We start from the raw sequence: 18,332 nt of genomic DNA on the forward strand, positions 1-18,332 counted from the left end.
ACCCTATTCATATCTGCCATGGTAATGAGCTGTGCTCACATCAGCAAAGACAATCACATGACAGCGGTCCAGACAGCGACGAGCCTCTCTTGCCGTCCTCCATTAAAGCTTTGTTTATACTCGCGCGTGGCACCGTAGCCTCTGTGGATGGCGAACGCTACGAGCACGCACAGAGGCGTTTTAGTTCAACATAGTGTTTGTTACATTATTCTCCAAAATGCCAGAAGGCGTACAAACAAAATGTACTGTGAAGAAGCAAGAAGACAACGAGTGTAAGTGGCAAAATACCATAAACCAACATAAACTGTAAACTCATATCCCATGTTCCTGGTCTACTTAATGGCCTTTATACCAGCCCTGTGAAGAAAGAAGTCAAGAATTAAATGCATTCAATTAAACAATGGTTGAATATCCTGTAAATAATTACATCTGACTGGAAAAATATTTACTCAAATGTAGATTTAAAAAAACCCTCCTGTTACTAAAGCATTTTAAAAGCATTTGGCCTTCTTTGTAAACTCCTCAGACGTGTTAATAGCGCTTTTATCAGTAAACTATTTGAAACCGTCACGTCTGATTAAATTCTGAGCGCACACAGCGAGCACCTTGTTCAGAAGTGCAACATTCAGACGTGCACAGACAAGCACCACGACAACTTGCAAGCTGTCATTTCCCTTCACCGTGGCGAGTATAAACTAAGCTTTTGGCATTGCTATTTTCATGCTAATCTGTGATTGGCTAAAACAAAATCAGAAAATGACGCTCCAAGGACAAACCTCATTTACCCACCTCTGTATTGAAAGTGTCAAAGTGGAAGTACAGCTTAAAGTCAAAATTAGAGCGATAGTAACATATTAGAAAATAAATTCTTGTGAACTACTTTTAAACTCATCGCTCAAAAAAATCCATTTTACTTCATAATTTGTTCATTTGGACTCTTGTTAGGCCTTTACAACAGAGTCCAATTTTCCTTTTTCAGATGTAGGTTTCCCTTTTTTACTGAGCAGTAGCTAGCTAACTTACTTTCATTAGCCAATGCAACAGTTAGCTTGTTGTAGCAACCCTGAAGGACCAGTGCAGGACTGCTGCAGTTAACTGACAGTGAACCACTGACACATTACACACACACGATTCATTGTCACCCAGAGCCTGCAATCACATTGTGTTAAGAAATTGTGTGAGTCACTTTTTTTATTGAACATAAGAAAATAAAAATAGGTGCCAACTAGTGAAGTAAAACATATCATTTAAAAGCTTTTTAAATGCTTTCCTGATTAAAGGATTTACAGAATAAACACAAATTAAAAATCAGAAACCCATGTATGCATGCATGATGCCTACGCAGTGTGGTTTTCATCCTGTCAGCAGCCGCCACTGATGTGTGTATTTGTTGAACTGTATCAGTTAATGTCGTGCAATATGACTTCCTGTTCTCCTGCCTCTCCATCCTTTCTCCTCATCTTCCTCTGCTACCTGTCTCTCTCTCCCCCGCTACATTTCCATCTTGTTGATTGTCATCACCGGTGTTGCCATGCCCTGGTCCCAAACATCACTAGACTACGGTGAGTGGCTTTCTGTTGCCATGTTCTGCTCTAAACGTTTTAATATATAAGATGTTATGGTCTTTTGAATGTGCTTTAAAAGAGTACTCCGTCAAGTTAGTATTGCCCTGTCATAAAGTTGGGAAACTTATGAGAGACAAACTCAAAAACGGATGGTCTGAAGGCCCAGATCTCTTGACTTTACCCCTTTCAAACACACACCTACATACAGTAAATGTGATGGAAATAGTACCTCTGTCTGAAATCCACAAATCACTTTTATATACAAGTCTCAATGGTAATCTGACTAGGTCAGATCTGTAACATTTCTGTAACATGTTCAATGCAGCACAAGTCTGAACTTACTGTATGTGTTATTTCTTATGTACAAAGAAAAAAACAAGACAGAATGAGCTGGATGAGCCGATTGTAATGTGTTGAGGATATTCATCTGATGTCAGATCTGTCTATAAAAACACATTACCCCCTTGTGGTAAATGGGTGAAATAATAATAAGCCGGGCTTCCAACTCCTCCGAGCGGACCGCGTAACGGCTCCATCGGGGAAACGAGGGGTTGGTGTACGGATGTCACAGTGTTGAAGGAATCATGTAGCCCTCACTTAGAAACACTTTTCATAGACTGCAAACCATTTTATTCACCGCAGGAGTTTCCCTCATTCATTCTGGTCGGTGTTTACATCCTCAGGCCTGTGTGAGTGAGGCGCTCCAACACCTGGCAGAGCAAATAACTAATGTGACCGAGCGTCCTGGGTTTGTGTATGAGGGCCACTTATAAGACGGTAATAAGCGGAGTCGGGGGACCAGACATCTCGTTCAGCCCACGGCTTCTCTCTGTATTTTTGTTCCCCCCCTTCGACCAGAGGCGGGAGTTGCGTTTCCTCTACGGCAACCCTGAAGGGACATATCATCTCCAATACAAAACGACAAACACGAGGCAGTCTGTTACACTAACATGGAACACTCAGACTCCCTGCTCATTGTTCTTGGAGACTTTAACAGAGCAAACCACAGCAAAGAACTGCCAAAATACAGACCGCATATTAAGTGTAGCACCAGCGACAAAAACACACTGGACCACTGCTACACTGTAATAAAGGATGCGTATCACTCAGTCCCCCGTGCAGCTTTGGGACTCTCTGATCATTGTCTGGTTCATCTTCTCCCGACCTACAGGCAGAAATTAAAATCTGCAAAGCCTGTGGTGAAGACTGTGGAGATGGACTGTGGAGATGGACCAACGAGGCAAAGCTGGAGCTACAGTCTTGCTTTGTCTGCACTGAGTGGAGAGTTTATGAGGCTGCTGCTACAGACCTGGATGAGCTCACTGACACTGTGACATCGTGCATCGATGCATCGTACACCTGCACTCCAATATGCCTGTAGGGGGGACCAGTGTGTGTCAGACTTTGCCAGAGATGGTTATCTGGTCAGAGCCTGTCTTTCTTACGAGCTCCCCTTGTTTATGGTTGGGCTAAGTCTGAAAATGAAGACCCGCCCCTACTCGGGCAGCTGTGGCTCAGAGCAGGTCGTCTTTCTATCAGAAGATCGGCAGATTGATCCACGTGTGGATGTGTCCTTGAGCAAGACACTTACCCTGAAGTGATTTATGAATGTGTATGAATGAGAAAGTTAGTCCTGATGGGCAGGTAACACCTTGCATGGTAGCCCCTGCCATCAGTGCATGAATGGGTGTGGACAGTGTTTGAATTACCCAGTGGCAATCGGGGGTCCTTATTTTTTTTACAATTTCCTCATGCTTTTACATCATTAAACTTACTTCTGATATTTTTTTAAGTGAGATATCAACTATGTCAGGCTCACACACCACGCTGTGAGCTCACTGGAGCTCACTGGAGCTCTCTGAGGCCCCACACGAGCGCCAGTGGATCTATGGCCGAGGAGCTGACCACAGTGGGGCTTTCTGGAGCCTGTTTAGGGGGTGTGGGGGGGAGCCAGGCAGCTAAGATTCAAGCGAGCGCCCGCAGAGTGTGTTGGAAACCAGAGGGACGGCAGGAGATGTGCAGCCTCCCAACATGCTCTGTGGGCCCCGGCGCTCCTCTCACCCAGTAGACTGCCTCCTGGTAAAGAATCCAGATTTTTCCCATAAAAACATAAAGACTTTATTTTAACTTATCTATCAGACACACTTGTAATAATCATAATAATAATTTTTACAATGATATATATGATAAGTATTAAGTTTATCATTCTACATTTTTGCATATTTTTTTATTCATTAGAGGCTTAGATTACAATAATAATTATCATTATCAATAATATAATATTTCATAAAACTGCCAGTATTTGAAACTACACAGTTGATTTATTGCCTAAAAAATGATCAGATGTGAATTGAATAATTGATAATAATTGAATAATGTAGCCAATCAGAGGCAGAGTAGGGGCGAGTCTTCCTGTAAGGCATACTTGGTAGGGCTCATGCGCAGAACGGATCGGACAACTGGGACAGATCGGGTAATGACAGGTCAAGCTTTCTAAAGTCCTATAAAGTGTAGTGGGTGCTTCAGTGTACATGCTGCGGCCCGTAGCTCCCATGAATTTATTACTTTTTTGTCTTAATTTGTTGCTTCTTCGTTTTTATTACTGGAGTGCTTATGGCATATGACAAAACTCATTAATATCGGAGAAGGAAGTGTGGGAATTGAGAGGATCACCGCCCACGGCTTCTTCCAACCACCCAGCCAGACCTGCTGGACCAGATGGGATCTAAAGCTATTCCACCACCCAATATGCTTCTGGCTAATATACGGTCACAGGGAATTAGGCTAACCCAGCAATGGGAGGTCGGTGACTGTTGAGCCCACATCTTTACAGAGACCTGGCTCCATCGTGGCATCCCGGATCAAGCCACTCGCAGGACAGAGAGCAGGACTTCAGTGGGACGAGAGGAGGTGGACTCTGTTAACGCCAATGATGTTTGGTGACACAGCTCCTTCACAGCCAAAGACAACTGTTTTCTGATGTTGAAATGTTTAATCAATGCAGTGCTCCTTTGAGGCCCACAGCATGAGTTGGGTTGGTGTGATGTGGGTCAGCATGTTTTAATGAGCTTAGTACATAACATGAGAATCTGCTCCTTCTTGGGTGTGTACAATGAGCCAGAGCAGGGACTGGCTCTCATATGCAGTGATGGGCTAACAGTCTGCAGGCTTTCTTTCTAATCAGGCCATTCTTTTAAGGATGATGCCTTTAACCCAGAGTGGATGAACCGCTTGGTTCACGTTGTGTGTTTGTGTGTCTGTGCGCGTGTAAGTGTGTGTCTGTTAGATGCATTGGAAGCAGCAACTGTGCCTTATGTGTGCTGTTGTTTCAAAGCATGATGTTCAGTGACTGTTTGATCTGTTTCAGATTAAAAGATGGTAAAATGAAATCCCCACTTTGGGTTTCCACAAACATTTTTTCTTTGCTGAGCTTCAGTGGAGGGGTAGTGACGCCAAGCAGACATTTTATACTAAAAGACTTTATGCAGAATATGGACTGGGAATTCTTATCCCCCATCACATAAATGGTTTTATGAAGCGACTACTTTGCAGGCAGTGTGCATGAGCAGAAAAAACTCTTTCAATGTACACATGGGCGTGTCAGTATAGTTTTAGGATAGACTCAAAACAAATTGCAAACCTAAATATCTGGTTGCATCAGAGATTCTGATGCATAATTCAGCTGCAGATACAATTAATTTGAGAATAACACAAGATTTGATTCATACATTGGAAACTTGTAGACTTTTATCTCTGCAAAGCATATGGTTGAACATCCCTGACGAATGCCTTCTTTACGTCTTAACCTTGGACCCAGATTCCTGGAGAATCGTAGTTGTGATGAATAAATAGTTTCTAACTAAATTCACAAATGCAGAAACAAACTGAATTAATGCAATACATGATTAATGACACAGATAAGTAATCACATGACTAAAACATCAACACAATAAGATGTTTTATTTGGTTAATTTTGTTATTAATGTGACAAAATTCATCTGAGGTCTGTGATTGGATCGTTAATGTCTTGACAGCTGGGCCTTGTATGTTTTTACTCAATCACACTTGTCAAAGGGAGTCAGCATTTCACCATGTGCTATTTTGTAACCAGCTGAAGTTCTGAAGGTGATTTGATGTCCCGTCTGTGTCTAACAGGACAGGCTGCTGAACCTGAGCTTCCTGAGGCTGTTCAGAGCTGCTCGGCTCATCAAGCTGCTGAGACAGGGCTACACCATCCGCATCCTGCTGTGGACCTTCGTCCAGTCCTTCAAGGTCCTCACATACATTATCACATAAACACTGATGTGTGCACTTTCACAAACACACACCCATATACAGTAAAAAAAAAGAACCTTAGGGAGAGCAACAGAGGAGTGATCCCTCTATCAGGATGGACAGAAGTGTGATAGATGTCATGTGTACAGAATGAACAACATAACAGAGTTACAACACATTCAATGCATATGACTTATAATGAGAGTAGTAAGCATGATAAAGATGAGAAAATTACGACTAATAATAATAACAGCAGAAGTGGATACAGTAGAATAACAACGATAACAAAAGCAGTAATGGTATCGGCAATAGCAATAGCAATGCGACTACTAATAATAATGGTACTAGCAGCAGGCGTCAGCAGGGCCACGGCAGGGGGAAGGACCAGGGTCCAGGTATAACCACGATCTACGGAAACCTGTGAGGAGAGAAAGCACAAAGACTCCAGAGAAGAAGCAAAGAGGAGAGAGGAGCTCAGTGTATCCTAGGAAGTCCCCCGACAGTCTAGGCTTATAGCAGCTTACCTAGGGGCTGGTCCAAGGCAAACCTGAGCCAGCCCTAACAATAAACCTGAGCCAGTCCTAACTATAAACCTGAGCCAGTCCTAACTATAGACCTGAGCCAGCCCTAACTATAAACCTGAGCCAGTCCTAACTATAGACCTGAGCCAGCCCTAACTATAGACCTGAGCCAGCCCTAACTATAAACCTGAGCCAGCCCTAACTATAGACCTGAGCCAGCCCTAACTATAAACCTGAGCCAGCCCTAACTATAGACCTGAGCCAGCCCTAACTATAAACCTGAGCCAGCCCTAACTATAAACCTGAGCCAGCCCTAACTATAGACCTGAGCCAGCCCTAACTATAGACCTGAGCCAGCCCTAACTATAAACCTGAGCCAGTCCTAACTATAGACCTGAGCCAGCCCTAACTATAAACCTGAGCCAGCCCTAACTATAAACCTGAGCCAGTCCTAACTATAAACCTGAGCCAGCCCCAACAATAAACCTGAGCCAGTCCTAACTATAGACCTGAGCCAGCCCTAACTATAAACCTGAGCCAGTCCTAACTATAAACCTGAACCGGCCCTAAATATAAACCTGAGCCGGCCCTAACTATAAACCTGAGCCGGCCCTAACTATAAACCTGAGCCAGGCCTAACTATAAACCTGAGCCAGCCCTAACTATAAACCTGAGCCAGCCCTAACTATAAACCTGAACCGGCCCTAACTATAAACCTGACCCGGCCCTAACTATAAACCTGAGCCGGCCCTAACTATAAACCTGAGCCAGCCCCAACAATAAACCTGAGCCAGTCCTAACTATAGACCTGAGCCAGTCCTAACTATAAACCTGAACCGGCCCTAAATATAAACCTGAGCCGGCCCTAACTATAAACCTGAGCCGGCCCTAACTATAAACCTGAGCCAGTCCTAACTATAGACCTGAGCCAGCCCTAACTATAAACCTGAGCCAGTCCTAACTATAGACCTGAGCCAGCCCTAACTATAGACCTGAGCCAGCCCTAACTATAAACCTGAGCCAGCCCTAACTATAGACCTGAGCCAGCCCTAACTATAAACCTGAGCCAGCCCTAACTATAGACCTGAGCCAGCCCTAACTATAAACCTGAGCCAGCCCTAACTATAAACCTGAGCCAGCCCTAACTATAGACCTGAGCCAGCCCTAACTATAGACCTGAGCCAGCCCTAACTATAAACCTGAGCCAGTCCTAACTATAGACCTGAGCCAGCCCTAACTATAAACCTGAGCCAGCCCTAACTATAAACCTGAGCCAGTCCTAACTATAAACCTGAGCCAGCCCCAACAATAAACCTGAGCCAGTCCTAACTATAGACCTGAGCCAGCCCTAACTATAAACCTGAGCCAGTCCTAACTATAAACCTGAACCGGCCCTAAATATAAACCTGAGCCGGCCCTAACTATAAACCTGAGCCGGCCCTAACTATAAACCTGAGCCAGGCCTAACTATAAACCTGAGCCAGCCCTAACTATAAACCTGAGCCAGCCCTAACTATAAACCTGAACCGGCCCTAACTATAAACCTGACCCGGCCCTAACTATAAACCTGAGCCGGCCCTAACTATAAACCTGAGCCAGCCCCAACAATAAACCTGAGCCAGTCCTAACTATAGACCTGAGCCAGTCCTAACTATAAACCTGAACCGGCCCTAAATATAAACCTGAGCCGGCCCTAACTATAAACCTGAGCCGGCCCTAACTATAAACCTGAGCCAGGCCTAACTATAAACCTGAGCCAGCCCTAACTATAAACCTGAGCCGGCCCTAACTATAAACCTGAACCGGCCCTAACTATAAACCTGAGCCGGCCCTAACTATAAACCTGAGCCGGCCCTAACTATAAACCTGAGCCGGCCCTAACTATAAACCTGAGCCGGCCCTAACTATAAACCTGAGCCGGCCCTAACTATAAACCTGAGCCGGCCCTAACTATAAACCTGAGCCAGGCCTAACTATAAACCTGAGCCGGCCCTAACTATAAACCTGAGCCAGGCCTAACTATAAACCTGAACCAGCCCTAGCTATAAACCTGAGCCGGCCCTAGCTATAAACCTGAGCCGGCCCTAACTATAAACCTGAGCCACCTTGTGGAACCTTGTGGAACTCCATGACTGACGTTGGTCTTTATCAAGGTTTCATTGTTTATACAAACTGAGCTCAATCTGATAAATAGGACTTCGACCAGCTTAGTGAGGTTCCTTTGATGCCAATCAAATGTTCTAGTCTCTAGATAGGAACTAGATACAGCGTTGGAGGCAGGGCCCTGTTCATTCCTATGAAAGTTGCTCATTGGCATATCAATGGGGCCATAGAGCAAGAACGCCGGTGTTTCCTTTAACCACGCCTCCCGTCCCTCGGTCCAGCCTTGGTCTCATTCAAGTGAACAGAAGAAGCAAATGCAAGTCCATGGGAAAAGTCTTTTTGGGCCCAATGGCACCCTGTGATGGACCGGAAGTTGTAATTACACAGTTTTGCCACTATAAAATCTGCTTCAAAGCCCAGGCGTTCTTCCTGGAGGCTTGATTTTAAACTGCCAGACTCGCCAACTCAATGAGTAAAAAAGCATTTTCAGGAACATATTTTAGTGTACTGTTGTGAAATTAAAAGTTTGTGACAATCAAGCTAAAATATGCAAATTAATACATAGTGTCGAAGCAATGGAGGTGTGATCTCAGATTTAACAATTGAGTAATCTCCTCGAGTCTCGCCATGTTTATTCTTTACGTCTTTTATCATGCAAATCCAGAATCTCTGTGTGGTCCTCTGGTGTGCCCTCTAGTGGAATCCTTCAGTAACACGTAGAGTATATAGGCAAGTATGTGAAGGATTGTCTTCGTCAAAGCGTGGTTAAAAAGCAAGTATATCTCCAGCTGCTGCTGCTAACTGTTTGGGATGCCTAACCAAAGGCAGTCCCATCACACTAACTTCTCTCCACAACAACATGCGTGTGTATGAGTGTGTATTTCAGTCAAGGAGTGATTTATGATGATTATTGTTATTAATTAAATGTGTTTCCTGTCCTTTAGGCCCTGCCTTATGTTTGCCTTCTGATTGCTATGCTGTTCTTCATTTATGCCATCATTGGGATGCAGGTGAGTGATGCCGCTCTGCTGTGGTCACAGAGGTCATGATATTCATATCGTAGTTCACCATTCAAATGTTTTGGCCTGAACGTGAAAAACTTAATTTGCACATTGCTAAGACTGTACGAATCCATTTTCCTCACCGTTTCTCTGCTGTAGGTGTTTGGCAACATTGAGCTGAATGAGGACACAGCTATCACTCACCACAACAACTTCCGTACTTTCCTCCAAGCGCTCATGCTGCTGTTCAGGTATAAGAAGCTTTATTAATTTGAGCATGCTATATATATATATATATATATATATATATATATATATATATATATATATATATATATATATATATCAGGTTTGCCTTGGAACAGCCCCTAGGTAAGAAGCTATAGGCCTAGACTGCCGGGGGACTTCCTAGGATACACTGAGCTCCTCTCTCCTCTTCTCTCTCTCCTTCTGTATGAATTCATGTCCCAGTAATGCACATTACTAACTTTGCTTCTTCTCTGGAGTCTTTGTCCTTTCTCTCCTCACAGGTTTCCATAGATCGTGGTTATACCTGGACCCTGGTCCTTCTTTATGAATTTAATTATTAATCTCATTTGAAATTCTGTAAATACTTGGATGTCAGCCATGAGGTTAAAGCAGCCCATCATCTAACACGATGGGCTGGGTGTCACACTGCCAGAAAGGGTGGAATCAGGTGGCAGCAGAGACACTTTTGTAATTGGAGTTAAGAAGCAGCGCTAACAACTAGTTCTGCATAAACACACCTCCATTCTTCCAGTGCTTTCATGAACCATAGCAGATTTGTCATTTGTATCCCATACTGGCATAAGGACAGTGGGTTGACAGTGCGTTAAAGTTCATTGTTGACTTTGGACCCAGTAGTGTGACCAAAACGTTTAACTCAGAGTTCATTTACTAGCTTTTGCAGAAGCTTCCAACGACATGTTGCAGTCGTTCTCAGTGGATGGGTTTTGCTCAGTTTTCAACATGTGATCTAAGTATATAACGTCTTCTACCTTTCTGAAGAATTGTTCTCTGAAATCCAAATGACACTGCTGATTTGAGACGTATAGTCCAACACAATTACTGGTTTTCAGACTGATTCTGACATTTCCAGTTTAGTTTTGTTATAAAAGCATAACTACATAACTAAACCTTTTTTCTCAATCCGATTTTTACCGTGAGCCATCAGGTTTTAGTGCTTTCACATGAGAGATTTCTATCTTTTTATCTGTGCTCTTCCTACTAATATAAAGTGGACGTGCTCTTTTGGAAGAGTGTGTGCTTCTGAGCACTAATCAGAATTAAGCAACTTTATATCTAAATGTTGTTTTAGTTGGTGGATTATTGCTTATTTTGCCATGCTGCTGTCAATCAAATGTGACCAAACCACCCCCTCACCATGCTGCTGAAGCAGATTAGCTGAGTCGTTGAGTGTTAAACACTTATAAATAAAAAATTCCTAAGAATTTTTGATTGTTGCTTATTTAATCATGAATATTTAATAAATACATATTTAAGCTTTAAGTAAGACATTAATAAAGCAACATAAAACAAGGTTTAACAACCAAGTCCATTTAGCTACAATCACACTTTGCACATTTTCAATTCAACTTCTGTTGAGTCTACATTATGTGACTTTTTCTTTTTCACATGTAATTAAATAATCATTTCACAGAATGCAACCTTGTCTGTGTAGTGTTGTTGAGGCTGGACTTCATGTCTCTTGTTTCTCTCTTCTTGCCTGTGTTTTTATGTGCACCAGGAGTGCAACTGGCGAGGCTTGGCACGAGATCATGTTATCCTGTTTGAGTCACCGAGCCTGTGATGAGCGGTCCGGGACCCATGGGAACGAGTGTGGCAGTGATTTTGCCTACTTCTACTTTGTCTCCTTCATCTTCCTCTGCTCCTTCCTGGTTAGTACTGAAAGTAAATGTATCCACAGTGTTTACTCACTTTTAGTTTATTACTATATTTTCAAGTGTGTAGGTTTTAGATTCTATAAACGTGCAGTGATCAAAGAAAACCTTTTTTTTTTAATTCTTGTTAAGTTAACTTTTTCAACACATGAGACTTTAATGCATTTGAAGGAATAATGTTTGATATCATTTTTATATATCAGGTCATTTTCATACAGTGAGGTTCATCAGGTTTCATAGAAGGTTGGGAGGGTCACTTAAAAATATATTCCACTACAAATACTAATAAAGTCAGTAACCTAACCCAAGTATCACAAGTAACTTAACTTGATTACTTTCTGTTACTTTTGGATTATCTAATGCGAAATATGTAAATGAAGACAAGAGAAAAGAACAATGCTGAATTTTCACTGTTATTTAGCAGCTGTGGAAATGCTGTCATCATCCATTATCCATAGTGTTGCTAGGTGTTGACTTGAATGAAGCCATTTGTCTTGTATTACGTTAGCTGGACCTGAAATTAGAAGCGGTTCTCTCAGCAAAAAGAGAATCTTGATGAAATAAAATCTCATCCTCCTGGTTGCCCTGTTCTGCTTCACGTAATAAATGTTGAGGAAGCATTTTTCTCACTAATGTTGGAGGCCATTGAGTGACGATGTGCATGCATGTGGATAGTAGTATATGCTCCTTTTAAAATATATTTTAAAATTGTTCTACTGCTAGTCGGTAATCTGATTACATCTTTACTTTCTGTTAAGGAAGTTACCTTTTTTTTATCCGAATACATAACTATGTTCCATGTATTCCATTACTCCCAAAGCCTGGCTGTATGTAAATATGGCCTGCAACACTTTAAGAGAAGTAAGAAGTAAGCTGACACAGTCAGGAGCGTCGTAATGTGAAGTCCTTCATTCTACTTCTGTAAACGATCGTGATTACAAAGCTCCAGTAACACCAGAAAGTATTACAGCTCAGTTCATCCAGATGTCCTCAGAAAGAGCTTAGACACACAGGGACTTCTTGCAGTGCTAATTAGTGAACTACTGTAGATGGCCAGCTAACCGCTAACAAGCTAGCCAGCCAGGAACATGCTCGCGCTAGTCATTCACAATAGCTCTTTAAGCTAGCTGGCTCAATTGGCCAGCCCAAAGAGCTAGCTGGCTTACTAAAGCTTCATTGGTAGTTAATTCAAGTTACATTTTATTTTAAGCCATGCCTCTTTTGTGAAGCAGCTTATACTCCGACAGAGCAGCGTTATATACAAGTGGATGGTTCAACACAGCTAAAATGCTAAAACATAATGCTATAAGGCTCTTTGTTCCTTCAAAGACTGTCGGAGATTTGATTTTATCCACTAGTGGCTCAGCTGCTCGTGTTGATGTCACTGAGATAAGTTCAATTAAATTAACTCTTTATTGTTTTATTGCTGTGACCAGGTCAAGGCGTAAACTCTACTTTATGGTTGTGTTCCAGATGCTGAACCTGTTTGTGGCTGTCATAATGGATAACTTTGAGTACCTAACCAGAGACTCCTCCATCCTTGGACCTCATCACCTCGATGAGTTCATCCGGGTTTGGGCCGAGTACGACCCGGCTGCATGGTATGTTCACACCTCCCTCTGGGCCCCAGAGAGTGGCAAACAAAGTAAAGTGGGGTGAACAGATAGCCTAACTTTACTCCTCTCTTTCCCATTCCCGTGTGACTAAGGTGACTAAATGAGGTGTCATACACCAGCCTTGTTCCTGTACCTTGTTGTATGCAGTCAGCCCACTGATGATTATTGATTTATTTTTAAGCTGTCTTGAACGTTTGTGTATTTATGTGCTTGTTCTTTTCCACAGCGGACGGATTTCCTATAAGGATATGTACAATTTGTTACGCATTATCTCACCCCCCCTTGGCTTAGGGAAGAACTGCCCTAATAGGGTAGCATACAAGGTTTGCAAATACCAGACATTTCCGTTACTAGGGTGCTTTGTGTACTTCTATGCCAAAAGACTTAATTGAATGGCTGTGCACCAATGAAATCGTCTTACACAAGCACCCGCCCCTCAAACTGACTGGCTTTGGTTGATGATGCCGGAGTGGAAACAAAGCTTTCAAAGCCACAACATTGTCCTACTATTGTCTGCTATGCCGACTTTCTCCTGTCTGTGATGTTTCCACAGCAGACATGCTTTAAACCTCCAAAGCCTTGATCCCTACATTGGAGGTCTAAGAATAGAGGCATTCGTATTCTGTGCAGATTGTAAAGTCTTGAGGCAGGTTTGTGCTATGTGGTATTGGGCTAGAGTCTAGACAAATATAAATTGATTTGACTTGTCTTTAAAAAAAATCTGAATCAGATCAATAGCCTAATGAAAAATGTCATATGATATTTTCACGAAGAACAAGCTATGCTTCCAACCAAAGCTTGGGCTGGCATTGAAACCTTTGTCTCCGTGCACCCTGGTTGAAGTACCAGTGGGATGTCTGCTAGCATGCTGAGGCAGACATCCCCGTTACAATGCTGTCATTTCTCTTCCCTCCCATCAGCATTCTGTGTGTTGGGTCAACCCATCCTCCCTTCTTCTCTGCCCTCCTCCCCTCTCCTACCAAACTCACTCTTTACCATTCCATATTTCCTGTCAGGGATCCTGAGCTCCACATTGATGCATCCCTGTGCCCCGACACTGAGGCCGAGGATGGCATCCACCTCACATCTCACTCTGGGAAATCTATTAACAGATTTCTGTTTTTCCCTTCCATTATTCTCTTTTTTGTTGTTGGTTTCTGCCCTTTGTTCCTCTCCTCCTTCTCTAACTCCCCATCCTCCTCTGTTTGCATTTTTTTTCATTTCCTACCCTGTGAAGTGGCCGTATCAAGTACCTCGATATGTATCAGATGCTGCTCCACATGTCCCCACCCTTAGGTTTGGGAAAGAAATGTCCGCCAAGAGTCGCCTACAAGGTAGACCCTCCTCTTCCTCCACCTTCTTCCCTTTGCTCAACAATCTCTCTCCTACTGGCGTGAACTCAAGCCAATGTCTGTGCTCTGCCGTGTTTCTTCACTTTGTTTTGCTAGCGCTCTGATATTTTATATAAGTCCCTACCTCATCTTTACTGTCTTTACTGTTCCTTTGTGTGGGCTACTACCAATCACTAACGATAATAACCATGGAGCTTATCTAAGAAGACTTAAAGTTATGTTAATTAGCATATCGTTTTATGTTTATGGAGGAAATCTGCTCCCTTGTGTCATATGATTATTATCATTTCTTTTAAATGGTATGCCCTAGGTTACATTTTGTTTTGTGGAGCAGTCTGTGTGTGTGTGTGTGTGTGTGTGTGTGTGTGTGTGTGTGTGTGTGTGTGTGTGTGTGTGTGTGTGTGTGTGTGTGTGTGTGTGTGTGTGTTTATGTGTAGCTTCTGTTGCTTTTCTGTGGGAGCAATACTTTCTCTGTGTGCTTTTCACTTTGTGGTTCTATCTTTGCTGCCCATTCCCTCTCATTCTCTCTCACATCTCATCACAGTCCATCCACTGTTAGAAATATTTCTGTGTGTGTGTACTATTGCGTGCATTTGTTGTTGTATTAGAATGTTCGTGCTGCACAGCATTAATACAAATATGTCAATGTGATTTTTTTATTTTACATATTTATTTATTTTTGGCTAAATATTGATTCAGATAACTGAGAAAAAGACAACATTTCCACCTGATAAGAACAAGTGATCTGTATCTGGATATCTTGTCTGAATCAGGAAAACTGTCCGTCAATATGATCACAATCATCAACATCTCGCAGTGGTCTGGCTACATTGCGATCCGATCTCAGCCAGAAGTAAATTACATTTGTACTCTGTGATCACATTCTTAAGATTTGTTCAACAAGTTGAAAGTGTTGACAGCGATAACGTGTACGACCAAGGTCACATGACTGCCAGGGGCAGCTGAGCTAGCAGTCTTAGCAAGCTTCTTCAGGGACTCTGATGAGCTTCTTACAGTAAAGGGAACATTAGCCTGCTGAAGAGAAGCTCAGATAAGCCTTTATTGATAGCAGGGCTATGGGAACAGTAGCCACACCTTCCATGGATTATATGCCCGTTTCTTTCTAATTAAAGCTTACTTTTTAGAACATGCCAAAAAACATTTCCAGGCTTCCATTTTTCTGGGGCCATAGAGTATGGCCAATAGACTACTATGGAAATGATATACAGATGACGTTTTGTGAGACTTTGTAAAGTGGATTCGACCCAAATGATGAAATTCTATTATTACAAAAGTCATTTGTTTTTGACATTCAAAATAAATATTCTCATGGTGTTGTGCATTGTTCTGGGGGGATTTAATGCCTTCAGCTGTCTCCGTCTGCCATGTGCATGCACATTTCTGTTGAGATTCACCACATTAGTTGACTAAGTCAGCAGGCTCCGCCTACCTAATGATGCATGTTGAGATCTACTCACAATGTAAGCAGAATGGAGATGATAATACCACGTATAAAGTCCATGTGGACACAATGTGGCTGTAAAAAGATTGGATTTAAGTAAAATATAAGATTTCATTCACACTGACAATTGGTATCTTTTGAATCAGCCTGGTCTCACAGAAATACATGAAATGACGATGACCAGCACGTGACGTTTTTGTGGCACATACTGGTTAAAATGACGTGCCAACACCACAGAAACATTGTCAGTCTAAAGTCAATTGGGTTTCCCTTTTTGTGGTGGACACCCACATTCCCAGAGTCTACGAAAATAAGGAGGAGGGTCAAACATGGGACTTTCACCCATGAGACCAGTGTTGGTGTCCCCGGTGAAACAACAAGTCAAAGTGAATTATTTGAAATTAAACAGACTACGGAAGAAGTATCATAACCAAGGTATTTGTTTGAACCCAAACCATGATGTTTTATTTCCATGACTTAAAATGTAGTTTTGTTGCCTAGATCTAACAATAAATTGTGGCAGCATGCCATTTTACACATTACTGGCCACCGTCATGTAATGCGCTGTTAAGAGACTGTAGTCATGTCACGTATTTCTGTGAGATCACATTGGTCTATACTGCTGTCTTTCTAATTGGGCAGCCTGCAGTTGTGCGTGTATGTATGTGTTGGCGAATGTGGGACCACATGCAAATTGGTGTGGTTGTATAAGTGTGTGTCGAGTTTGTCCCTCAGCTCTTCATCCCTGTCTCATTCTGACTCTGGTCTTTCTTACTTTCTGCACTGCCACTGATAGCACATGTAGGCGAATGCTTTTTGTGTTCAGGGGAGCTCAACTCTTACAACAACAATCTCACAGCATTCTATATGCTTCTCCTGGTGCCATTAGTTCTCTATGAACCACGTCTTCCTGCTAAGGCTGCCCAGGCTTGGTGGAATGGACACTCTTTATTGTTAGCTGCCACTTTTCATGCATAGTCAACCCTCTCAACTGCAAGTTGATGATTGTTAGGATGGCAACCACAGAGTCGAGCTCCTGCGACTGTCGATGCACCTTCATGGTTATGCGTTACATGCCTACTCTCCACCTTTTGTTCGATCAATGTCAGTCTTGCACCAGTGCACTTTGACTTGCAGCGTAGTGCATACTGTAGCCAATAGCAGTGAATGTAAATGTCTAGTTTGTCTCCTCCTGTGCGTGCTAGTAGAGAAGGCTTTTTGTGTGCTGAACTGAGTCTCGGTAACATTTGATCAATATGGCTAAACTATTTTCAACTAAACTTGAATTTACATTATGCTTAGAGAGTGAAGCCATGGAGGGTATTGGATCACTGCAGCACACAGATGGATTTCTCTGGGTGAATTGTCTGTTGTGATGGGGCTGGGTGCTATCACTGAGTGATCTAAAGTCTCTCTGTCACCACTCATCTACTCTCCTCAGCGCCTCGTCAAAATGAACATGCCCATCGCTGATGACAACAGTGTCCATTTCACCTCCACCCTGATGGCCCTGATTCGCACTGCCCTGGAGATCAAACTGGCCTCAGGTCAGTGAAACACACCACACATCATTCAAATAGAAGAGATAAAAAATGACTAGAATAGAGTAATGTAATGACCTGCTCTCTGGTTCACATCTTAAGAAAACACAACATATGAATAATGTTGGTTTGAGAAGAAACATAAAGTATAGATACACCAGAACAAGCCAATCAGAGTTGTGTTGAGTTGTTTTTTCAAGCTGACATTTAAAAGAAAATACAGGAGTAACAATGGACACTTTCAGAGTTTCGGTGACCTGACAGGAAATACATAGAAAACCTTGTTTATAAAACCTACGAAGAGACTTTTCTGCCGAACTCTGCATGTGCCTTTGTACATAAGGGCTTGTAGTGAATCTATTTATCATCTCACAAGACCTTCTTGAAGAAATGTGAAGCTGACAATATATCGTCACGTTAGAGGCTAAGAAACCACATACACAGTTCTCACTTAAAAGCCAATATTGCAAATACCAGTGAAATATGTTTAATGTTTAATCATCGTCTTCAAATAGTTGTTAGTCTATCTGCACTTTGAATGAGGATTTCTCCTCAGAAACAACTGATTTATTGCTTTGCTTGCTTCGTGTCGTACATCAGAATAAACTAGTCAGAAGATGTTACTTTTTTATTTAGTCTATCTTTCCCACCTTTTCTATTTAAAACACTGTATGCTGTGCTGTTACTGGAGGTTGACATGTGTTTTAATAAACAAGGTTTAAAGTGTCTCTCTGTGGATTTCCAGGCATGGTAGGCCAGCGCTTATCTGATGCTGTGTTAAAGAAGGAGTTGTCTACAGTGTGGCCCAGTCTCTCTCAAAAGACCATGGATCTGTTGGTGACACCACATAAACGTAAGCATGTCACCATGTCTACATGTTGAACTCTCTGGTCTTATCTCAACCTGACTTTCACGCACCGTCTCAAAGATTACGCACAGGGATCTTTTCAACAAAAGTAACAGAAATGTATGCA

The 18,332-nt window shown here is 42.4% G+C and overlaps 1 protein-coding gene across 1 annotated transcript in view; it reads left to right on the top strand.

The window, feature by feature from the left end:
- The window catches only part of cacna1ba (calcium channel, voltage-dependent, N type, alpha 1B subunit, a), a gene marked incomplete at both ends in the record, with an annotated part of 136,995 nt that overhangs the window by 101,243 nt on the left and 17,420 nt on the right, over positions 1-18,332 (top strand). The window contains 8 exons of the mRNA XM_079160508.1: positions 5,721-5,837; positions 9,409-9,474; positions 9,625-9,716; positions 11,234-11,384; positions 12,861-12,988; positions 13,230-13,326; positions 17,259-17,364; positions 18,104-18,211. Coding sequence (XP_079016634.1) covers positions 5,721-5,837; positions 9,409-9,474; positions 9,625-9,716; positions 11,234-11,384; positions 12,861-12,988; positions 13,230-13,326; positions 17,259-17,364; positions 18,104-18,211 — 865 coding nt within the window. The remainder of the gene's footprint in view (positions 1-5,720; positions 5,838-9,408; positions 9,475-9,624; positions 9,717-11,233; positions 11,385-12,860; positions 12,989-13,229; positions 13,327-17,258; positions 17,365-18,103; positions 18,212-18,332) is intronic.

The sequence above is a fragment of the Pholis gunnellus genome (assembly GCF_910591455.1).
Source record: "Pholis gunnellus genome assembly, chromosome: 6".
Classification (NCBI taxonomy): domain Eukaryota; kingdom Metazoa; phylum Chordata; class Actinopteri; order Perciformes; family Pholidae; genus Pholis; species Pholis gunnellus.